The 24,282-nt window shown below is 50.0% G+C and overlaps 1 protein-coding gene across 2 annotated transcripts in view; it reads left to right on the top strand.

Moving 5' to 3' along the window:
* The window catches only part of LOC142759000 (DNA (cytosine-5)-methyltransferase 3A), a 39,146-nt gene extending 15,076 nt beyond the window's left edge, over positions 1-24,070 (top strand). Inside the window, exons 10-18 of one of the 2 annotated variants that reach the window (XM_075860781.1) lie at positions 1,231-1,414; positions 1,495-1,579; positions 1,668-1,813; positions 2,277-2,358; positions 8,337-8,485; positions 15,933-16,018; positions 16,568-16,637; positions 17,304-17,422; positions 17,873-24,070. In XM_075860781.1, the coding sequence (XP_075716896.1) occupies positions 1,231-1,414; positions 1,495-1,579; positions 1,668-1,813; positions 2,277-2,358; positions 8,337-8,485; positions 15,933-16,018; positions 16,568-16,637; positions 17,304-17,422; positions 17,873-18,014 (1,063 nt within the window). In that variant the 3' untranslated portion in view covers positions 18,015-24,070. Of the gene's footprint in view, positions 1-1,230; positions 1,415-1,494; positions 1,580-1,667; positions 1,814-2,276; positions 2,368-8,336; positions 8,486-15,932; positions 16,019-16,567; positions 16,638-17,303; positions 17,423-17,872 lie in introns of both variants that reach the window. The other variant, XM_075860780.1, reaches the window with a different exon arrangement.
* The last annotated feature ends 212 nt before the right edge of the window (positions 24,071-24,282 follow it).

The following is a 24,282-nucleotide window of genomic DNA, read 5'->3' as shown; positions in this document are numbered from 1 at the left end:
AAGATGGCAGTTGTCTACTTCTGTTGGGAACATGTTTGGTGTCTGTTCCTGCTGGTAAAATACTTGGTGTCTAGTGTTCCTGGTTAGGTGCTTGAAGTCTAGTCCGCGCGGGAACATGCTTGGTGTCTAGTCTTTCTGGGAAGATTCTAGTTGACTAGTCCTGGTGGGAATATGTTTGGTCTCTGGTCTTCCTGGGAATGTGCTAGGTGTCTAGTCCTGGTAGGAAGATGCTAGTTGTCTAGTCTTTGGGGGTACATTCCGGGTGTTTATTGCTGGGGGGAACATTCCTGTTGTGTAGTCTTTCTGGGAAGGTGCTAGGTGTCTAGTCCTGGTGGGAACATGCTTGGTGTCTTGTCCTGGAGGGAACATGCTTTGTGTCTAGTCCTGGCGGGAACATGCTTTGTGTCTAGTCCTGGTGCGAACATGCTTTGTGTCTAGTCCTGGTGGGAACATGCTTGGTGTCTAGTTCTGGTGGGAACATGCTTGGTGTCTAGTTCTGGTGGGAACATGCTTGGTGTCTAGTCCTGGTGGGAACATGCTTGGTGTCTAGTCCTGGTGGGAACATGCTTGGTGTCTAGTCCTGGTGGGAACATGCTTGGTGTCTAGTCCAGGCGGGAACATGCTTGGTACCCAGTCCTGGTGGGAACGTGCTTGGTGTCTAGTCCTGGTGGGAACGTGCTTGGTGTCTAGTCCTGGTGGGAACGTGCTTGGTGTCTAGTCCTGGTGGGAACGTGCTTGGTGTCTAGTCCTGGTGGGAACGTGCTTTGTGTCTAGTCTTGGTGGGAACGTGCTTGGTGTCTAGTCCTGGTGGGAACATGCTTGGTGTCTAGTCCTGGTGGGAACATGCTTGGTGTCTTGTCCTGGCGGGAACATGCTTGGTGTCTAGTCCTGGCGGGAACATGCTTGGTACCCAGTACTGGCGGGAACGTGCTTGGTACTCAGTCCTGGTGGGAACGTGCTTGGTGTCTAATCCTGGTGGGAACGTGCTTGGTGTCTAGTCCTGGTGGGAACGTGCTTGGTGTCTAGTCCTGGTGGGAACGTGCTTGGTGCCTAGTCCTGGTGGGAACGTGCTTGGTGCCTAGTCCTGGTGGGAACGTGCTTGGTGCCTAGTCCTGGTGGGAACATGCTTGGTATCTAGTCCTGGTGAGAACATAGTGGGCATGAGCTTGACACCTACTGTGCCTTAGTAGGACGTGATCATGTTTAGACTTACAGAATTTGTTTTCTCAGGTGTTTCTGCGTGGAATGTGTGGACTTGTTAGTGGGACCCGGGGCTGCTCAGGCGGCTATCAAAGAAGACCCCTGGAACTGCTATATGTGTGGACACAAGGGCATTTACGGGTTGCTGCGAAGACGAGATGACTGGCCCACTCGTTTACAGCTCTTCTTCGCCAATAACCATGACCAAGAATTTGTGAGTAACTTGTCGTGATTTCCGTTTTTCCGAGGCGACGCTGTGAATGAATCTTCATCACTTTCCTTGTTTTCTTGAAGGAACCACCAAGGCTTTATCCGCCGATTCAAGCTGACAAGCGGAAGCCTATCCGGGTACTGTCCTTGTTTGATGGCATTGCGACAGGTGATCTTCTCATTGAGTTTTCAGCATCTTCAGATGGGTCTGGGGATCGGGAACGGGTTTCTTAATGTGACTTCTCTCCACTGTCCAGGTCTATTGGTGCTAAAGGATCTCGGGATCCAGGTAGACCGGTACATTGCCTCCGAGGTGTGTGAAGACTCCATCACTGTGGGGATGGTGCGACATCAGGGCAGGATCATGTATGTTGGAGACGTGAGAAACATCACCCGCAAACATGTGAGTCTTACTGGGGGCAGAACCTGGAGATGTCACTCCAGCATCTCAGGAGGCTTCTCTATGGTCGTATCCTGGTGTCCGGATCTCCATGACCCCACGTTATCACATGTAATGAAATGTACCTGCAGTGTGACCCCTGTGATTCCTCCTTGTGAGCGGGGCTGGCTCTGCTATATCCTGCACAGTGATTCCTCCTTGTCAGCGGGGCTGGCTCTGCTATATCCTGCACAGTGATTCCTCCTTGTCAGCGGGGCTGGCTCTGCTATATCCTGCACAGTGATACCTCCTTGTGAGCGGGGCTGGCTCTGCTATATCCTGCACATTGATTCCTCCTTGTGAGCGGGGCTGGCGCTGCTATATCCTGCACAGTGATTCCTCCTTGTCAGCGGGGCTGGCCCTGCTATATCCGGCACAGTGATTCCTCCACTACTAACATTGTCTCTCTTCGTCCTTCTTCCCGCAGATTTTTGAGTGGGGCCCGTTTGACCTCGTGATCGGGGGAAGTCCGTGTAACGATCTTTCCATTGTGAACCCAGCACGGAAAGGTCTGTTCGGTATGTGGAGCTGACTGTGTGGTGTAGTAGTGTGTGGTGTAGTAGTGTGTGGTGTAGTAGTGTGTGGTGTAGTAGTGTGTGGTGTAGTAGTGTGTGGTGTAGTAGTGTGTGGTGTAGTAGTGTGTGGTGTAGTAGTGTGTGGTGTAGTAGTGTGTGGTGTAGTAGTGTGTGGTGTAGTAGTGTGTGGTGTAGTAGTGTGTGGTGTAGTAGTGTGTGGTGTAGTAGTGTGTGGTGTAGTAGTGTGTGGTGTAGTAGTGTGTGGTGTAGTAGTGTGTGGTGTAGTAGTGTGTGGTGTAGTAGTGTGTGGTGTAGTAGTGGGTGGTGTAGTAGTGGGTGGTGTTGTAGTGGGTGGTGTTGTAGTGGGTGGTGTAGTGGGTGGTGTTGTAGTGGGTGGTGTTGTAGTGGGTGTGGTGTAGTGGGTGGTGTTGTAGTGGGTGGTGTAGTAGTGGGTGGTGTTGTAGTAGTGGGTGGTGTTGTAGTAGTGGGTGGTGTTGTAGTAGTGGGTGGTGTTGTAGTAGTGGGTGGTGTTGTAGTAGTGGGTGGTGTTGTAGTGGGTGGTGGTGTAGTAGTGGGTGGTGTTGTAGTGTGTGTGGTGTAGTAGTGTGTGGTGGTGTAGTAGTGGGTGGTGTTGTAGTGTGCGGTGGTGTAGTGTGTGTGGTGTAGTAGTGTGTGTGGTGTAGTAGTGGGTGGTGGTGTAGTAGTGGGTGGTGGTGTAGTAGTGGGTGGTGTTGTAGTGTGTGTGGTGTAGTAGTGGGTGGTGTAGTAGTGGGTGGTGTTGTAGTAGTGGGTGGTGTTGTAGTAGTGGGTGGTGTTGTAGTAGTGTGTGTGGTGTTGTAGTGTGTGTGGTGTTGTAGTGTGTGTGGTGTAGTAGTGGGTGGTGTAGTAGTGGGTGGTGGTGTAGTGTGTGGTGTTGTAGTGGGTGGTGTTGTAGTGGGTGGTGTTGTAGTGTGTAGTGTGTGGTGTTGTAGTGGGTGGTGTGTTGTAGTGGGTGGTGTTGTAGTGGGTGGTGTTGTAGTGTGTGTGGTGTAGTAGTGTGTGGTGGTGTTGTAGTGTGTGTGGTGTAGTAGTGTGTGGTGGTGTTGTAGTGGGTGGTGTTGTAGTGTGCGGTGGTGTAGTGTGCGGTGGTGTAGTGGGTGGTGGTGTAGTGTGTGTGGTGTAGTAGTGGGTGGTGTTGTAGTAGTGGGTGGTGTTGTAGTAGTGGGTGGTGTTGTAGTAGTGGGTGGTGTTGTAGTGGGTGGTGTTGTAGTAGTGGGTGGTGTTGTAGTGGGCGGTGTTGTAGTGGGTGGTGTTGTAGTAGTGGGTGGTGTTGTAGTAGTGGGTGGTGTTGTAGTAGTGGGCGGTGTTGTAGTAGTGGGCGGTGTTGTAGTGGGTGGTGTTGTAGTAGTGGGTGGTGTTGTAGTGGGTGGTGTAGTAGTGGGTGGTGTTGTAGTGGGTGGTGTTGTAGTGTGTGTGGTGTTGTAGTGTGTGTGGTGTTGTAGTGTGTGTGGTGTTGTTGTGTGTGTGGTGTTGTAGTGTGTGTGGTGTTGTAGTGTGTGTGGTGTAGTAGTGTGTGGTGTAGTAGTGTGGGTGGTGTTGTAGTGGGTGGTGTTGTAGTGGGTGGTGTTGTAGTGGGTGGTGTTGTAGTAGTGGGTGGTGTTGTAGTGGGTGGTGTTGTAGTGGGTGGTGTTGTAGTAGTGGGTGGTGTTGTAGTAGTGGGTGGTGTTGTAGTGTGTGTGGTGTTGTAGTGTGTGTGGTGTAGTAGTGTGTGTGGTGTAGTAGTGGGTGTGGTGTAGTAGTGTGTGGTGTAGTAGTGTGGGTGGTGTTGTTGTAGTGGGTGGTGTTGTAGTGGGTGGTGTTGTAGTGGGTGGTGTTGTAGTAGTGGGTGGTGTTGTAGTGGGTGGTGTTGTAGTGGGTGGTGTTGTAGTAGTGGGTGGTGTTGTAGTAGTGGGTGGTGTTGTAGTGTGTGTGGTGTTGTTGTGTGTGTGGTGTTGTAGTGTGTGTGGTGTTGTAGTGTGTGTGGTGTAGTAGTGTGTGGTGTAGTAGTGTGGGTGGTGTTGTAGTGGGTGGTGTTGTAGTGGGTGGTGTTGTAGTGGGTGGTGTTGTAGTAGTGGGTGGTGTTGTAGTGGGTGGTGTTGTAGTGGGTGGTGTTGTAGTAGTGGGTGGTGTTGTAGTAGTGTGTGGTGTTGTAGTGTGTGTGGTGTTGTAGTGTGTGTGGTGTAGTAGTGTGTGTGGTGTAGTAGTGGGTGTGGTGTAGTAGTGGGTGGTGTTGTAGTGGGTGGTGTTGTAGTGGGTGGTGTTGTAGTGTGTGTGGTGTTGTAGTGGGTGGTGTTGTAGTGTGTGTGGTGTTGTAGTGGGTGGTGTTGTAGTGTGCGGTGGTGTAGTGGGTGGTGTTGTAGTGGGTGGTGTTGTAGTGTGTGGTGGTGTAGTGTGTGGTGTTGTAGTGTGTGTGGTGTAGTAGTGGGTGGTGTTGTAGTAGTGGGTGGTGTTGTAGTAGTGGGTGGTGTTGTAGTAGTGGGTGGTGTTGTAGTAGTGGGTGGTGTTGTAGTAGTGGGTGGTGTTGTAGTAGTGGGTGGTGTTGTAGTAGTGGGTGGTGTTGTAGTAGTGGGTGGTGTTGTAGTAGTGGGTGGTGTTGTAGTAGTGGGTGGTGTTGTAGTAGTGGGTGGTGGTGTAGTGGGTGGTGTTGTAGTGGGTGGTGTTGTAGTGGGTGGTGTTGTAGTGTGCGGTGTAGTAGTGGGTGGTGTTGTAGTGGGTGGTGTTGTAGTGTGTGTGGTGTAGTAGTGGGTGGTGTTGTAGTAGTGGGTGGTGTTGTAGTAGTGGGTGGTGTTGTAGTAGTGGGTGGTGTTGTAGTAGTGGGTGGTGTTGTAGTAGTGGGTGGTGTTGTAGTGTGTGTGGTGTAGTAGTGGGTGGTGTTGTAGTAGTGGGTGGTGTTGTAGTAGTGGGTGGTGTTGTAGTAGTGGGTGGTGTTGTAGTAGTGGGTGGTGTTGTAGTAGTGGGTGGTGTTGTAGTAGTGGGTGGTGTTGTAGTAGTGGGTGGTGTTGTAGTAGTGGGTGGTGTTGTAGTAGTGGGTGGTGTTGTAGTAGTGGGTGGTGTTGTAGTGGGTGTGGTGTAGTAGTGGGTGGTGTTGTAGTGGGTGGTGTTGTAGTGGGTGGTGTTGTAGTAGTGGGTGGTGTTGTAGTAGTGGGTGGTGTTGTAGTAGTGGGTGGTGTTGTAGTGGGTGGTGTTGTAGTGGGTGGTGTTGTAGTGGGTGGTGGTGTAGTGGGTGGTGTTGTAGTGGGTGGTGTTGTAGTGGGTGGTGTTGTAGTGTGCGGTGTAGTAGTGGGTGGTGTTGTAGTGGGTGGTGTTGTAGTGTGTGTGGTGTAGTAGTGGGTGGTGTTGTAGTAGTGGGTGGTGTTGTAGTAGTGGGTGGTGTTGTAGTAGTGGGTGGTGTTGTAGTAGTGGGTGGTGTTGTAGTAGTGGGTGGTGTTGTAGTGTGTGGTGTTGTGGTAGTGTGTGGTGTAGTAGTGGGTGGTGTAGTAGTGGGTGGTGTAGTAGTGGGTGGTGTAGTAGTGCGTGGTGTAGTAGTGGGTGGTGTTGTAGTGTGTGTGGTGTAGTAGTGTGTGTGTTGTAGTAGTGGGTGGTGTAGTAGTGGGTGGTGTAGTAGTGGGTGGTGTAGTAGTGGGTGGTGTTGTAGTGGGTGGTGTTGTAGTAGTGGGTGGTGTAGTAGTGGGTGGTGTAGTAGTGGGTGGTGTTGTAGTGGGTGGTGTTGTAGTGGGTGGTGTTGTAGTGTGTGTGGTGTAGTAGTGTGTGTGGTGTAGTAGTGGGTGGTGTAGTAGTGGGTGGTGTTGTAGTGTGTGTGGTGTTGTAGTAGTGGGTGGTGTTGTAGTGGGTGGTGTTGTAGTGTGTGTGGTGTAGTAGTGGGTGGTGTTGTAGTAGTGGGTGGTGTTGTAGTAGTGGGTGGTGTAGTGTGTGGTGTTGTAGTGTGTGGTGTTGTAGTGGGTGGTGTTGTAGTGGGTGGTGTTGTAGTGGGTGGTGTGTTGTAGTGTGTGTGGTGTAGTAGTGTGTGTGGTGTAGTAGTGGGTGGTGGTGTAGTAGTGGGTGGTGTTGTAGTGGGTGGTGTTGTAGTGTGTGTGGTGTAGTAGTGGGTGGTGGTGTAGTAGTGGGTGGTGTTGTAGTAGTGGGTGGTGTTGTAGTGGGTGGTGGTGTAGTGTGTGGTGTTGTAGTGTGTGGTGTTGTAGTGTGTGGTGTTGTAGTGGGTGGTGTTGTAGTGGGTGGTGTTGTAGTGTGTGTGGTGTAGTAGTGTGTGTGGTGTAGTAGTGTGTGTGGTGTTGTAGTGGGTGGTGTGTTGTAGTGGGTGGTGTTGTAGTGTGTGTGGTGTAGTAGTGTGTGGTGGTGTAGTAGTGTGTGGTGGTGTTGTAGTGGGTGGTGTTGTAGTGGGTGGTGTTGTAGTGTGTGGTGTTGTAGTGTGTGGTGTTGTAGTGTGTGGTGTTGTAGTGGGTGGTGGTGTAGTGTGTGGTGTTGTAGTGTGTGGTGTAGTAGTGTGTGTGGTGTTGTAGTGGGTGGTGTTGTAGTGTGTGTGGTGTAGTAGTGTGTGGTGGTGTTGTAGTGTGTGTGGTGTAGTAGTGTGTGGTGGTGTTGTAGTGGGTGGTGTTGTAGTGTGCGGTGGTGTAGTGTGCGGTGGTGTAGTGTGCGGTGGTGTAGTGGGTGGTGGTGTAGTAGTGTGTGGTGGTGTTGTAGTGTGTGGTGTAGTAGTGTGTGGTGGTGTTGTAGTGTGTGTGGTGTAGTAGTGTGTGGTGGTGTTGTAGTGGGTGGTGTTGTAGTGTGCGGTGGTGTAGTGTGCGGTGGTGTAGTGTGCGGTGGTGTAGTGGGTGGTGTTGTAGTAGTGTGTGGTGGTGTTGTAGTGTGTGGTGTAGTAGTGTGTGGTGGTGTTGTAGTGGGTGGTGTTGTAGTGTGCGGTGGTGTAGTGTGCGGTGGTGTAGTGGGTGGTGTTGTAGTGTGTGTGGTGTAGTAGTGTGTGGTGTAGTAGTGTGTGGTGTTGTAGTGGGTGGTGTAGTGTGTGGTGTAGTAGTGTGTGGTGTTGTAGTGTGTGGTGTGGTGTTGTAGTGTGTGGGTGCGTGTAGACGTAGGACACTACACGGCGGCTCTCGCTGGATGTACTGCAGTCCCATAGCCTAGGGAAGAGTGAACTATAAAGTATTCACACCCTCATCATTTGTTCCCTGTAGGTGTAGTTGTGTTCTGATTGGCTGATGTTGGGGTTTGCTGTGTGACCCCATGTTCGGGGGGACCGTTATACTCCTATAATGACGCTGTGCAGCACTGACACCTAGTGGCCAATTTCTGAAACTGCAAACCCCTCGGTGACCTCCTCCTTACCTGCTCACTCCCGCTCCTGTATTAAAGGGCCGGTGTCCAGTCTTCTATAAATAAAGCTTCATCCTATGTAGGAGAAGTTGTACAACTTTCTAATCTGCTTAGGTGCTTTAATTTCTCTCCATTTTCAATATGTCTGCTTGCTGTCAGTGATTGGGTACATTCATTGTTTACATCCAGAAGCTGAAAACCAGTCCTGACCACAATTGTATTCATCCTCCTGTTCTGTTACAATGTATCGGTCCACAGTCCCGACTGTTTACCTCACAGAGAATTGTCTTGACTGGATAGAATTGTAACAGACCCTCAGCTGTGAGAAGTATTCGGTCAAGGATGGGTTTTCAGCCTCTGGATGTAAACAAGAATGTTACCATTTGCTGACAGCAAACAGAGATCTTGAAAATGGTGAGGAATTGAGAAACCTTGTGGATGTAAAGCTGCTGGGGCGGCCCCTCTCCTTTATCACTGCGTAGATTTGCCATTCTGGACTCTGGGAAGGCTGGGTTGACACTTCCTTGGGCGTTCGAGTGGCGGCCATGTTTGTTGACACCCAGCTTTCCCAGGAGCAGATATAAGTCCTCTACAGCTGGGTACAATGTTGGGGGTGATCTCTGGTGACTACTCTCCCGCTCTCCCCGCAGAGGGCACCGGACGCCTCTTTTTTGAGTTTTACCGTCTCCTCCATGAAGCTCGACCGAAGGCGGGGGAGGAGCGGCCGTTCTTCTGGCTGTTCGAGAACGTGGTGGCCATGGGCGTCAGCGATAAAAGGGACATATCCCGTTTTCTAGAGGTAAGACGCGGGAGCGGGACGCCGGAGCGGCTGTGTATGGCTGAGGAGTTTACATCAGGACTTACACTCCAGTCACATCCAGAGCTGCATTCACAAATCTCTACAATGCCGACAAACGCCCCCCTGAAAGCTGAACTGATCCCGCACTGCGCTCTATCGTATCGTACACCGCCCGGTGTGAACACTACGAACTGCAGCACAGCAAAGATGTTAGCCTGAGAGTCAACAGGAAACCAGCAGAAGTGTGACTGTAGCTCTGGGTGTGACTGGAGTAGAAGACCAGTAACATTATTACATTTTATTTCCCTCCCTTTTATTTTGGGGCTATAATGTCGGACATGATGTCACTCTGCGGTCTCGTGTATGTCGGACATGATGTCACTGCGGTCTCGTATATGTCGGACATGATGTCACTCTGCGGTCTCGTGTATGTCGGATATGATGTCACTCTGGTCTCCTGTATGTCGGATATGATGTCACTCTGCGGTCTCGTGTATGTCGGATATGATGTCACTGCGGTCTCGTATATGTCGGACATGATGTCACTCTGCGGTCTCGTGTATGTCGGACATGATGTCACTCTGCGGTCTCGTGTATGTCGGATATGATGTCACTCTGCGGTCTCGTGTATGTCGGATATGCTGTCACTCTGCGGTCTCCTGTATGTCGGATATGATGTCACTCTGCGGTCTCGTATATGTCGGACATGATGTCACTCTGCGGTCTCGTGTATGTCGGATATGATGTCACTCTGGTCTCGTGTATGTCGGATATGATGTCACTCTGGTCTCGTGTATGTCGGATATGATGTCACTCTGCGGTCTCGTGTATGTCGGATATGATGTCACTCTGCGGTCTCCTGTATGTCGGACATGATGTCACTCTGCGGTCTCGTGTATGTCGGACATGATGTCACTGCGGTCTCGTATATGTCGGACATGATGTCACTCTGCGGTCTCGTGTATGTCGGATATGATGTCACTCTGGTCTCGTGTATGTCGGATATGATGTCACTCTTCGGTCTCGTGTATGTCGGATATGATGTCACTCTGCGGTCTCCTGTATGTCGGATATGATGTCACTCTGCGGTCTCGTGTATGTCGGATATGATGTCACTCTGCGGTCTCCTGTATGTCGGACATGATGTCACTCTGCGGTCTCGTGTATGTCGGATATGATGTCACTCTGCGGTCTCGTGTATGTCGGATATGATGTCACTCTGCGGTCTCGTGTATGTCGGACATGATGTCACTGCGGTCTCGTGTATGTCGGATATGATGTCACTCTGCGGTCTCCTGTATGTCGGATATGATGTCACTCTGGTCTCCTGTATGTCGGATATGATGTCACTCTGCGGTCTCGTGTATGTCGGATATGATGTCACTCTGCGGTCTCGTGTATGTCGGATATGATGTCACTCTGCGGTCTCGTGTATGTCGGATATGATGTCACTCTGCGGTCTCGTGTATGTCGGACATGATGTCACTGCGGTCTCGTGTATGTCGGATATGATGTCACTCTGCGGTCTCCTGTATGTCGGATATGATGTCACTCTGCGGTCTCGTGTATGTCGGATATGATGTCACTCTGGTCTCCTGTATGTCGGATATGATGTCACTCAGCGGTCTCGTGTATGTCGGATATGATGTCACTCTGCGGTCTCGTGTATGTCGGACATGATGTCACTCTGCGGTCTCGTGTATGTCGGATATGATGTCACTCTGCGGTCTCGTGTATGTCGGATATGATGTCACTCTTCGGTCTCGTGTATGTCGGATATGATGTCACTCTGCGGTCTCGTGTATGTCGGACATGATGTCACTGCGGTCTCGTGTATGTCGGATATGATGTCACTCTGCGGTCTCCTGTATGTCGGATATGATGTCACTCTGTGGTCTCGTGTATGTCGGATATGATGTCACTCTGCGGTCTCGTGTATGTCGGACATGATGTCACTGCGGTCTCGTATATGTCGGACATGATGTCACTCTGCGGTCTCGTGTATGTCGGACATGATGTCACTGCGGTCTCGTGTATGTCGGACATGATGTCACTCTGCGGTCTCGTGTATGTCGGATATGATGTCACTCTGGTCTCCTGTATGTCGGATATGATGTCACTCTGCGGTCTCGTGTATGTCGGATATGATGTCACTCTGCGGTCTCCTGTATGTCGGACATGATGTCACTCTGCGGTCTCGTGTATGTCGGATATGATGTCACTCTGCGGTCTCGTGTATGTCGGACATGATGTCACTGCGGTCTCGTATATGTCGGACATGATGTCACTCTGCGGTCTCGTGTATGTCGGACATGATGTCACTGCGGTCTCGTATATGTCGGACATGATGTCACTCTGCGGTCTCGTGTATGTCGGATATGATGTCACTCTGGTCTCGTGTATGTCGGATATGATGTCACTCTGCGGTCTCGTGTATGTCGGATATGATGTCACTCTGCGGTCTCCTGTATGTCGGATATGATGTCACTCTGCGGTCTCGTGTATGTCGGATATGATGTCACTCTGGTCTCCTGTATGTCGGATATGATGTCACTCTGCGGTCTCCTGTATGTCGGACATGATGTCACTCTGCGGTCTCGTGTATGTCGGATATGATGTCACTCTGCGGTCTCGTGTATGTCGGATATGATGTCACTCTGCGGTCTCGTGTACGTCGGACATGATGTCACTGCGGTCTCGTGTATGTCGGATATGATGTCACTCTGCGGTCTCCTGTATGTCGGATATGATGTCACTCTGGTCTCCTGTATGTCGGATATGATGTCACTCTGCGGTCTCGTGTATGTCGGATATGATGTCACTCTGCGGTCTCGTGTATGTCGGATATGATGTCACTCTGCGGTCTCGTGTATGTCGGATATGATGTCACTCTGCGGTCTCGTGTATGTCGGACATGATGTCACTGCGGTCTCGTGTATGTCGGATATGATGTCACTCTGCGGTCTCCTGTATGTCGGATATGATGTCACTCTGCGGTCTCGTGTATGTCGGATATGATGTCACTCTGGTCTCCTGTATGTCGGATATGATGTCACTCTGCGGTCTCGTGTATGTCGGATATGATGTCACTCTGCGGTCTCGTGTATGTCGGATATGATGTCACTCTGCGGTCTCGTGTATGTCGGATATGATGTCACTCTGCGGTCTCGTGTATGTCGGATATGATGTCACTCTGCGGTCTCGTGTATGTCGGATATGATGTCACTCTGCGGTCTCGTGTATGTCGGATATGATGTCACTCTGCGGTCTCCTGTATGTCGGATATGATGTCACACTGCGGTCTCGTGTGTGTCGGATATGACGTCACTCTGCGGTCTCGTGTGTGTCGGACATGATGTCACTGCGGTCTCGTGTATGTCGGATATGATGTCACTCTGCGGTCTCGTGTATGTCGGATATGATGTCACTCTGCGGTCTCGTGTGTGTCGGATATGATGTCACTCTGCGGTCTCCTGTATGTCGGATATGATGTCACTCAGCGGCCTCGTGTATGTCGGATATGATGTCACTCTGCGGTCTCGTGTATGTCGGATATGATGTCACTCTGCGGTCTCGTGTATGTCGGACATGATGTCACTCTGCGGTCTCGTGTATGTCGGATATGATGTCACTCTGCGGTCTCGTGTATGTCGGATATGATGTCACTCTGGTCTCGTGTATGTCGGATATGATGTCACTCTGCGGTCTCGTGTATGTCGGATATGATGTCACTCTGCGGTCTCCTGTATGTCGGATATGATGTCACTCTGCGGTCTCCTGTATGTCGGATATGATGTCACTCTGGTCTCCTGTATGTCGGATATGATGTCACTCTGCGGTCTCGTGTATGTCGGATATGATGTCACTCTGCGGTCTCGTGTATGTCGGATATGATGTCACTCTGCGGTCTCGTGTATGTCGGACATGATGTCACTGCGGTCTCGTGTATGTCGGATATGATGTCACTCTGCGGTCTCCTGTATGTCGGATATGATGTCACTCTGGTCTCCTGTATGTCGGATATGATGTCACTCTGCGGTCTCCTGTATGTCGGATATGATGTCACTCTGCGGTCTCGTGTATGTCGGATATGATGTCACTCTGCGGTCTCGTGTATGTCGGATATGATGTCACTCTGCGGTCTCGTGTATGTCGGACATGATGTCACTGCGGTCTCGTGTATGTCGGATATGATGTCACTCTGCGGTCTCGTGTATGTCGGACATGATGTCTTACTCTGCGGTCTCGTGTATGTCGGATATGATGTCACTCTGCGGTCTCGTGTATGTCGGATATGATGTCACTCTGCGGTCTCGTGTATGTCGGACATGATGTCACTCTGCGGTCTCGTGTATGTCGGATATGATGTCACTCTGCGGTCTCCTATGTGTCTGATATGATGTCACTCTGCGGTCTCGTGTATGTCGGACATGATGTCACTCTGCGGTCTCGTGTATGTCGGATATGATGTCACTCTGCGGTCTCGTGTATGTCGGATATGATGTCACTCTGGTCTCGTGTATGTCGGATATGATGTCACTCTGCGGTCTCGTGTATGTCGGATATGATGTCACTCTGCGGTCTCCTGTATGTCGGATATGATGTCACTCTGCGGTCTCCTGTATGTCGGATATGATGTCACTCTGGTCTCCTGTATGTCGGATATGATGTCACTCTGCGGTCTCGTGTATGTCGGATATGATGTCACTCTGCGGTCTCGTGTATGTCGGATATGATGTCACTCTGCGGTCTCGTGTATGTCGGACATGATGTCACTGCGGTCTCGTGTATGTCGGATATGATGTCACTCTGCGGTCTCCTGTATGTCGGATATGATGTCACTCTGGTCTCCTGTATGTCGGATATGATGTCACTCTGCGGTCTCCTGTATGTCGGATATGATGTCACTCTGCGGTCTCGTGTATGTCGGATATGATGTCACTCTGCGGTCTCGTGTATGTCGGATATGATGTCACTCTGCGGTCTCGTGTATGTCGGACATGATGTCGCTGCGGTCTCGTGTATGTCGGATATGATGTCACTCTGCGGTCTCGTGTATGTCGGACATGATGTCTTACTCTGCGGTCTCGTGTATGTCGGATATGATGTCACTCTGCGGTCTCGTGTATGTCGGATATGATGTCACTCTGCGGTCTCGTGTATGTCGGACATGATGTCACTCTGCGGTCTCGTGTATGTCGGATATGATGTCACTCTGCGGTCTCCTATGTGTCTGATATGATGTCACTCTGCGGTCTCGTGTATGTCGGATATGATGTCACTCTGCGGTCTCGTGTATGTCGGACATGATGTCACTCTGCGGTCTCGTGTATGTCGGATATGATGTCACTCTGCGGTCTCCTATGTGTCTGATATGATGTCACTCTGCGGTCTCGTGTATGTCGGATATGATGTCACTCTGCGGTCTCGTGTATGTCGGATATGATGTCACTCAGCGGTCTCGTGTATGTCGGATATGATGTCACTCTGCGGTCTCGTGTATGTCGGATATGATGTCACTCTGCGGTCTCGTGTGTGTCGGACATGATGTCACTCTGCGGTCTCGTGTGTGTCGGATATGATGTCACTCTGCGGTCTCGTGTGTGTCGGATATGATGTCACTCTGCGGTCTCGTGTATGTCGGATATGATGTCACTCTGCGGTCTCGTGTATGTCGGATATGATGTCACTCTGCGGTCTCGTGTATGTCGGATATGATGTCACTCTGCGGTCTCGTGTGTGTCGGATATGATGTCACTCTGCGGTCTCGTGTGTGTCGGATATGATGTCACTCTGCGGTCTCGTATATGTCGGACATGATGTCACTCTGCGGTCTCGTGTATGTCGGACATGATGTCACTGCGGTCTCGTATATGTCGGATATGATGTCACTCTGCGGTCTCGTGTATGTCGGATATGATGTCACTCTGCGGTCTCGTGTATGTCGGACATGATGTCACTCTGCGGTCTCGTGTGTGTCGGATATGATGTCACTCTGCGGTCTCGTGTGTGTCGGATATGATGTCACTCTGCGGTCTCGTGTATGTCGGATATGATGTCACTCTGCGGTCTCGTGTATGTCGGATATGATGTCACTCTGCGGTCTCGTGTATGTCGGACATGATGTCACTCTGCGGTCTCGTATATGTCGGACATGATGTCACTCTGCGGTCTCGTGTATGTCGGACATGATGTCACTCTGCGGTCTCCTGTATGTCGGATATGATGTCACTCTGCGGTCTCGTGTATGTCGGATATGATGTCACTCTGCGGTCTCGTGTATGTCGGATATGATGTCACTCTGCGGTCTCGTGTATGTCGGACATGATGTCACTCTGCGGTCTCCTGTATGTCGGATATGATGTCACTCTGCGGTCTCGTGTATGTCGGATATGATGTCACTCTGCGGTCTCCTGTATGTCGGATATGATGTCACTCTGCGGTCTCCTGTATGTCGGATATGATGTCACTCTGCGGTCTCGTGTATGTCGGATATGATGTCACTCTGCGGTCTCGTGTATGTCGGATATGATGTCACTCTGCGGTCTCGTGTATGTCGGATATGATGTCACTCTGCGGTCTCGTGTATGTCGGATATGATGTCACTCTGCGGTCTCCTGTATGTCGGACATGATGTCACTGCGGTCTCGTGTATGTCGGACATGATGTCACTCTGCGGTCTCCTGTATGTCGGATATGATGTCACTGCGGTCTCGTGTATGTCGGATATGATGTCACTCTGCGGTCTCGTGTATGTCGGATATGATGTCACTCTGGTCTCCTGTATGTCGGATATGATGTCACTCTGCGGTCTCGTGTATGTCGGATATGATGTCACTCTGCGGTCTCGTGTATGTCGGATATGATGTCACTCTGCGGTCTCGTGTATGTCGGATATGATGTCACTCTGCGGTCTCGTGTATGTCGGATATGATGTCACTCTGCGGTCTCCTGTATGTCGGACATGATGTCACTCTGCGGTCTCGTGTATGTCGGACATGATGTCACTCTGCGGTCTCGTGTATGTCGGACATGATGTCACTCTGCGGTCTCCTGTATGTCGGATATGATGTCACTGCGGTCTCGTGTATGTCGGATATGATGTCACTCTGCGGTCTCGTGTATGTCGGATATGATGTCACTCTGGTCTCCTGTATGTCGGATATGATGTCACTCTGGTCTCGTGTATGTCGGATATGATGTCACTCTGCGGTCTCGTGTATGTCGGATATGATGTCACTCTGCGGTCTCGTGTATGTCGGATATGATGTCACTCTGCGGTCTCGTGTATGTCAGATATGATGTCACTCTGCGGTCTCCTGTATGTCGGACATGATGTCACTCTGCGGTCTCGTGTATGTCGGACATGATGTCACTCTGCGGTCTCGTGTATGTCGGACATGATGTCTTACTCTGCGGTCTCTTTTTCTCTCTTTTCATGTTTCAGTCGAACCCGGTGATGATCGATGCCAGGGAGGTGTCTGCAGCGCACCGGGCCCGGTACTTTTGGGGTAACCTCCCGGGTATGAACAGGTGGGTAGATCTGCGCTGTCTGTACGGTGTCCTCTCACAGGAGAATTCTCATTTAGTGCCGGATCATTGGATTTTCTGGACTATCGGATGCAGCAATTCCAGTCGTTTGTAAAATGAATAAAGATGTCATTAGCAGGAGCTCGGCCCCCACTCACCTGCAGGTCACATGTACCCGGCGCCATCTGCGCCACCTGATTGACTGATCCCCGATGTTGCTCTCTATACGTAGCTGTGAATGTTGATCCTCTGGGGGATGGGGTGTTGGGGCAGTGCCCGTCCTTCCTCTTCCTGCCCGCTCTCCTGGGCTACTCCACTGGTTACGGCCTCCGCTGCTTCGCAGATTCTGCTCTGCCGTTCCTGGACTGATCTGGGGCGAGTCTGGTACAAATCCCTCGTGTAGCTCCGTCCACAATACTACAGAATGACGTCACACGGGACCGGCAGGGATGAGACGTCTTAAAGCCACGGCGCGCTTTTATCCCGTGTTCACTGTGAGGTCGTGTGACTGCGCCGTCTCCGTATTAACCATTACCTTTCCCGTGTCTCTAGGCCTCTGGTCTCCACAATAAATGACAGGCTGGACTTACAGGACTGTCTGGATCACGGCAGGATAGCAAAGGTGAGGAAGCGATCCCCCCTCCCCCCCCCTGGTAGTCCGGAACGAATCCCTATAGTCTGACCCTGGTGAACCTGAGCCCTATAATATACACGTATCACCCGTAGACATGGTCGGTTCGCCAGGGGTTTGATGATTTTTCCCGTGATGACGTCACTCCGGCCTGTAAAGACAATGAGTCCAGTCATATATATAATGCCGTTCCCTAATATCAGGCAATCCGACGTGTAGACAACGAGACCCCCGGCGTGTTTCAGACTAGAACAGCCTTCTTAAAGGCATACACTTAATTTAAAAGGGCAGGTGGGAGGAGCCTATATATAACACTTGTTGGAGCAGCTATAATGAATTATTATTGGCTGGGCTGGACTGAGCAATCAGACAGTGCCCATAAGGGTCTAGTATTGCCCCCCCTCCCCCGTCTAAGGCTGACAGTTCAGTGACATCATCGGTTTAGTTCTCGGTAATGAATCCAGTACACGTTGTATATGGGGCGCACCACCGCTGTGTGTACAGGCGCCCTAATATGTCCTGTACCGGTACCATGACCGCAGGGATCCGGGGGGGGGGATGTTCATGTCCGCCGGTGCCCGGGTTACGGGTGGTGTTTGTTATGAGGTGCCGGCCGTCCCTCTGCTCCTGTTCACCTCATCGTCTTGTCTCCTGCAGTTTGGCAAAGTCCGAACCATCACCACTAGATCCAACTCTATCAAGCAGGGGAAGGACCAGCATTTTCCGGTGTTCATGAATGAGAAGGAGGACATTCTGTGGTGCACCGAGATGGAGCGGTGGGTGCCGGTCCCGGGGTGGATATAGAGAGAGATAAATCTATATATAAATAACATTTCTTTTTTTATATATATTCATTTTTATTTTATGATTTTTTTACATTTATTTTATATCCTATGTTTTTTTCTGCCATTTTATTTTTATATTTATATTTATTCTAATAGATTTTTTTATTTATTTTCTGTCATTTTATATATTTTTTGTTTATATCCTTTATATATTCTATATTTTATCTTTATTTTAGATCATTTTATATTTTTTATTAATATCATTATATCGTTTTTTAGATCCTTTTATATATTATTTTTTATTATTTATTTTAGATCATTTTATATATTTATCTGTTTATAAAAAAAAGAATCCGCGTGTAATTGAGTCGAATTTCATGACATTTTAGTCTTTATCGTCTATTTGTTTTTAACTCTGATCTGTGTCGCCTTCCGCTCCAGGGTTTTCGGCTTCCCGGTCCACTACACGGATGTCTCAAACATGAGCCGTTTGGCCCGGCAAAGGCTTCTGGGAAGATCTTGGAGCGTCCCGGTCATTCGTCACCTCTTTGCCCCCCTTAAGGAATTTTTTGCCTGTGTTTAAGTCATTGAGGCAAAAGGGACCTGAGGCCGATCCCCCAACCTTCCTGCTCCCTAAAACCGGCCCCTCCGCTCCCTTCTCGGCTCCACCAAGGAAAGAAGAAGAATTTTAGGCAAATGTTCAAGAGAGAAAACAAAAGCCGGTGGGAAAGAAGCGGCAGCGCTGAGGAGCGGGCGGGGGCGTCCGAGCAGACGCTTCTACGTAACTTCTTGTTCCGTGTTACGTTCTCCTTTTACGTCTCATTTTAAGTTTTTACCGTGATGTTTTTGTAGGGGGAGGGGGAGGGGGATACTTTTATCCTTCTGAAGTTTTTAGTACTATTAATGTCTGCAGGTCTTTTAAGAGATCGTCCCCGGGAAGACGTCTTGAGAGGACGAGCAGCCGCTTTCAGGTTTTTACATTTTAGTCCATTTTAGAGATTGTAGTCCCCCCCCCCCCCCCCATCCCGGTGCTAAGAGTCCGGCTTTCCTGTTTTAGTTTTATGGGTCTTTTAGATGTTCAGCGGCCGCCCACCGCTGAGGCTAGTGGGGGAAGGGAAAGCTGGGCTTTATTTTTTTTTTAGGCTGCAAATAAAAGGTTAAGTTTATACGTACACACAATGCAAACGTTCCGTGATGTACAAGTCGTGGATGGGGAATGGCGGACGTAGCGGCACAAGGGAGGGGCTTATGTGATTCCACACGTATGTTCCAGGCCCCTCTTAGCACACACTGAAGCCCATGTCTGCTGACCGGTGCTGTTCCCTTAACGCCTTCTGGGCCGACCGCGCCCAGCGTACATCACATTGTCCACGTCTCACTCACACGGTCTTTGGTCCGATCACCTTTTAATGCGACGACTGGAAAAACCGAGGATATCTAAACGTATCGGCATTTCCAATGTTGTCATGCAGGATCAATGTTACGAGGAGAATGTTGCTCGAAACGAAACACAATTTTATTTATTTTTTTACAGTATTTCAGGTGCCTCAAGCAAGAGGCCAGGAAAAAAAAACAATAGCAGCTCAGACAAATACAATAACAGCCACTACAAGTGTGTGCACAACCTCTATCTGCTGTATGAAAGGGAGAACCCGCTCTAAGGGCGCGACCGCCCGGAGACAGGCGGGGATTTTCCACAATGGTGCTTATACATTTCACTTCTTGTCTTTTTCCTTAATATGCCATCTCCGCAGCCAAATAGGCAGATTTAAAGCCCCAAAATATATATACTATATATAAGATGTATATCCTATATGTCTAATGCTACTATATATATTATAGAGTGGTATTATAGTATCATTTAGTTTTGTCCATGATTGGCTGTAGCGGTCCATATTGGATCTGTTGACCATAGCTTCCGTAGGGCACAAATTGTTGCTAGTGCACCCTGCTGGTATCTTGGAGCTAAGTTTGTATAATTGCTGTCCGTGATTAAGCAGAGGTAATATCTGTCAGTACTTAAGCAGGGGGCGGTGTCTGTCAGTGATTGAGCAGGGGGCGGTATTTGCCAGTGATTAAACAGGGGCGATTACTGTCAGTGATTAAGCAGGGGGCGGTTACCGGCAGTGATTAAGCAGGGGGGCGGTTACCGGCAATGATTAAGCAGGGGGCGGTTACCGGCAGTGATTAATCAGGGGCGGTTACTGTCGGTGATTGAGCAGGGTGCAGTTACTGTCAGTGATTAAGCAGGGGGCGGTTACTGTCAGTGATTAGGCAGGGGGCGGTTACTGTCAGTAAATAATCAGGGGCGGTTACTGTCGGTGATTGAGCAGGGGGCAGTTACTGTCGGTGAATGAGCAGGGGCGGTTACTGTCGGTGATTGTGCAGGGGGCAGTTACTGTCGGTGAATGAGCAGGGGGCAGTTACTGTCAGTGATTAAGCAGGGGGCGGTTACTGTCAGTGATTAGGCAGGGGGCGGTTACTGTCAGTAATTAATCAGGGGCGGTTACTGTCGGTGATTGAGCAGGGGGCGGTTACTGTCAGTGATTAGGCAGGGGGCGGTTACTGTCAGTAATTAATCAGGGGCGGTTACTGTCGGTGATTGAGCAGGGGGCAGTTACTGTCGGTGAATGAGCAGGGGCGGTTACTGTCGGTGATTGTGCAGGGGGCAGTTACTGTCGGTGAATGAGCAGGGGGCAGTTACTGTCAGTGATTAAGCAGGGGGCGGTTACTGTCAGTGATTAGGCAGGGGGCGGTTACTGTCAGTAATTAATCAGGGGCGGTTACTGTCGGTGATTGAGCAGGGGGCGGTTACTGTCAGTGATTAGGCAGGGGGCGGTTACTGTCAGTAATTAATCAGGGGCAGTTACTGTCGGTGAATGAGCAGGGGCGGTTACTGTCGGTGATTGAGCAGGGGGCAGTTACTGTCGGTGAATGAGCAGGGGCGGTTACTGTCGGTGATTGTGCAGGGGGCAGTTACTGTCGGTGAATGAGCAGGGGCGGTTACTGTCGGTGAATGAGCAGGGGCGGTTACTGTCGGTGAATGAGCAGGGGCGGTTACTGTCGGTGATTGAGCAGGGGGTGGTTACTGTCGGTGATTGAGCAGGGGGTGGTTACTGTCGGTGAATGAGCAGGGGCGGTTACTGTCGGTGATTGAGCAGGGAGCGGTTACTGTCGGTGATTGAGCAGGGGGCGGTTACTCTCGGTGATTGAGCAGGGGGCGGTTACTGTCGGTGAATGAGCAGGGGGCGGTTACTGTCGGTGATTGAGCAGGGTGCAGTTACTGTCAGTGATTAAGCAGGGGGCGGTTACTGTCAGTGATTAGGCAGGGGGCGGTTACTGTCAGTGATTAGGCAGGGGGCGGTTACTGTCAGTAAATAATCAGGGGCGGTTACTGTCGGTGATTGAGCAGGGGGCAGTTACTGTCGGTGAATGAGCAGGGGCGGTTACTGTCGGTGATTGTGCAGGGGGCAGTTACTGTCGGTGAATGAGCAGGGGGCAGTTACTGTCAGTGATTAAGCAGGGGGCGGTTACTGTCAGTGATTAGGCAGGGGGCGGTTACTGTCAGTAATTAATCAGGGGCGGTTACTGTCGGTGATTGAGCAGGGGGCGGTTACTGTCAGTGATTAGGCAGGGGGCGGTTACTGTCAGTAATTAATCAGGGGCGGTTACTGTCGGTGATTGAGCAGGGGGCAGTTACTGTCGGTGAATGAGCAGGGGCGGTTACTGTCGGTGATTGTGCAGGGGGCAGTTACTGTCGGTGATTGAGCAGGGGGCAGTTACTGTCGGTGAATGAGCAGGGGCGGTTACTGTCGGTGATTGAGCAGGGGGCAGTTACTGTCGGTGAATGAGCAGGGGCGGTTACTGTCGGTGATTGTGCAGGGGGCAGTTACTGTCGGTGAATGAGCAGGGGGCAGTTACTGTCGGTGAATGAGCAGGGGCGGTTACTGTCGGTGAATGAGCAGGGGCGGTTACTGTCGGTGATTGAGCAGGGGGTGGTTACTGTCGGTGATTGAGCAGGGGGTGGTTACTGTCGGTGAATGAGCAGGGGCGGTTACTGTCGGTGATTGAGCAGGGAGCGGTTACTGTCGGTGATTGAGCAGGGGGCGGTTACTCTCGGTGATTGAGCAGGGGGCGGTTACTGTCGGTGAATGAGCAGGGGGCGGTTACTGTCGGTGATTGAGCAGGGGGCAGTTACTGTCGGTGATTGAGCAGGGGGCAGTTACTGTCGGTGATTGAGTAGGGGGCAGTTACTGTCGGTGATTGAGCAGGGGGCAGTTACTGTCGGTGAATGAGCAGGGGCGGTTACTGTCGGTGATTGAGCAGGGGCGGTTACTGTCAGTGAATGAGCAGGGACAGTAACTCCACGATTAGCAGGGGCAGTAATTATCAGCGTTTAAGCAGGGGCGGTAACTCTGTGATTAGGCAGGGGCATGTCTATCTGTGCTTAAGCAGGGGCAGTAACTACCAGTGATTAGCAAGGGCGGTAACTGTCAGTGACTGAGCAGGGTCGGTGACTTTCAGTAATTAAGCAGGGTCAGTAACTTTTTGTGATTAGGCAGGGGCGTGTCTATCTGTGCTTAAGCAGGGGCACTAATTGTCATTGATTATCCAGGGCAGTAACTGTCAGTGATTAAGCAGGGGCGTTAACTCAGTGATTAAGCAGGGGCGTGTCCATCTGTGCTTAAGCACGGGCAGTAACGGTTCAACTATGTTTATGCTTGTACTTTTTGTTTACTTTTAATGTGTGCACACACTTGTAGAGCTCATGGTACTACTTATTACTACTGTATACAACACTTGGTGCTTTCCATAAATGGGATGATTAAAAACATTTGTTTCCAATGGTGCCTTAATGAGAACTTGTCACCCACGAGCCGCAGGGGAAATTTGGCGCTTCCTGGACATATATATACGATCACGGTGCTGACCATGTGATCTGGTGCTTCTATACTAAACATGTGCCTAACATACCAATATCTGACTGACCTCATGACACAACAGAGGAGACATCACCGGGAGAATTTTTTTTTCTCCAAACCATCCGTACCACCATAGTTTCCTGGCATCGCTCATCTATTTATCTCATGGGGTAAAGCAAATCATAATCTCCCTATTATAATACACCATCCCATTCACACTCGTGAAGAGTGCCTTATTCCACTGTATGGCCACGTGTCTGTTCTGGCCTCGTGGTTTATCTCATCATTGGATTTATTGGTTTGGAAGTGTTATACACATAGATCATTGGTATCACTTGATCAGACCACGTGTGACCCCTCTATATAGTAAGGGGGGACCTGCTATTTGACGGGGGCTCTGATCCATGCATTTCCGATGTGGTGCTAAAGTCACTTAATTTACCAATTGGTGACAAAAAGTCGAAGCAGCGTTTACCCATCCATTGGCTGCTTTTTGTGAATATTGGTTCCAACAATTGTAGGTGGCAAGCACCAATTGTCGTCTTCCACGTGAGGACAGGTGTCAGCGGTGCCTTATTGCCAACATGTTTGCATTAAACCGGCACCAGCTGTAATGTTCCCCTCAAAGTCAGCTGCCCAAGACTCATGGCTATGCAGATGCCAACCACAGGCCTGGGTTTTTTGGCCTGTTCATACTCAGAGCTATGCAACACAAGCATAAGTTGTATCAAAGGTTCCAGATCACAGCGGTTTTCTACTATCTGGAAATAGGGGGTGGTTGTACGTCTTTTCCAAATCTGCCACTTCCCCCCAGGCCTATTCCAATCTATTCTGCATTTACAGAGAATCTGCAAAACCCAAAACTGGGACCAACACTGGTGCTTGCTGTGTAGATTTACATACATTTACTGTATTAATGGGGGGAGAGATCACGCCCTCATGAGTGCTAAATCATACTGAGCTTCCAACGGAGCATCTCAGGCAAGACCAGCCTCATGCACCTCCAGCGGAATAAAGATGTTTTTAGTCATCCCCCAACATCAGACAATAAACGTACCTGCTTTTTATACTCCTGTTAATAAACACGATCTTGTACCCCTTCATCTCAGAGGGGGTGTTATATAATAGCTACTATGTTATATGAACATCACTAAGACTGGTATTCTAAGATTTTAGCGCGCAGAGGATGGTGGTACAGTTGTGGGGTCCACAACCACCCCTCTGCTATTTTATATTGTGTAAACAGATGGAACTTTCTGATAGCTGTTGCTGACATGAATCTCGTCTCTTTGTGTTGTTAGGGGTTGACATCGGCCCTCAGTCCTCTCCTCCTTTATATATGATGTGAACATTTTTATTTTTTTGTGTCCAAGTACTTGATGAAGGCTGGGCTGTGCTGTAACACTCTGGACGAAATGTAACTGTTTATCCTGTTCTTTTATGTTCCACTTGGCCTCTGTTATCACCGTGTTATTATTTTGCTTTTGTTGGGCAAGCAGCCAGTGGCTGTTTGACGGGTCTCGCACCTGCAGACTCCTAGCCGACCATACAGTTGACCTTCTTGCCACCAACCAACCAAATGGTGGAGTTGATGGTAGGATTTCTTGGCACAAATGTAGTCAGGCTTAGCCCTGGCTTGGAGTGCTGACATTTTGCAGAAAAGAAAATAATTTGTCAATTTTGGTTATATTTACCCTATTAAAGTAATTTTCCTCTATTTTGTGCTCCTGTACTGAAAATATTCGCAAATTATACAATACATAATATTAATGGAAATGCACTGGAAAGTTTCTGAGAGGCGGAGCTGTGGGAGGAAAGGGCAGACTCCGTAGTTTTCCCGCTGGCTCCGTCAGTAGGCTGCTCACTATTTGTCGTCAGCCTATTGACAGATCAGATGGGACGAGCGTTACTGCAGAGAATTGGAATCTT

The sequence above is a fragment of the Rhinoderma darwinii genome, chromosome 4 (genome assembly GCF_050947455.1).
Source record: "Rhinoderma darwinii isolate aRhiDar2 chromosome 4, aRhiDar2.hap1, whole genome shotgun sequence".
NCBI lineage: Eukaryota > Metazoa > Chordata > Amphibia > Anura > Rhinodermatidae > Rhinoderma > Rhinoderma darwinii.
Note: the sequence above shows the minus strand (reverse complement) of the source record. Positions and strands in the feature narration are given on the sequence as shown.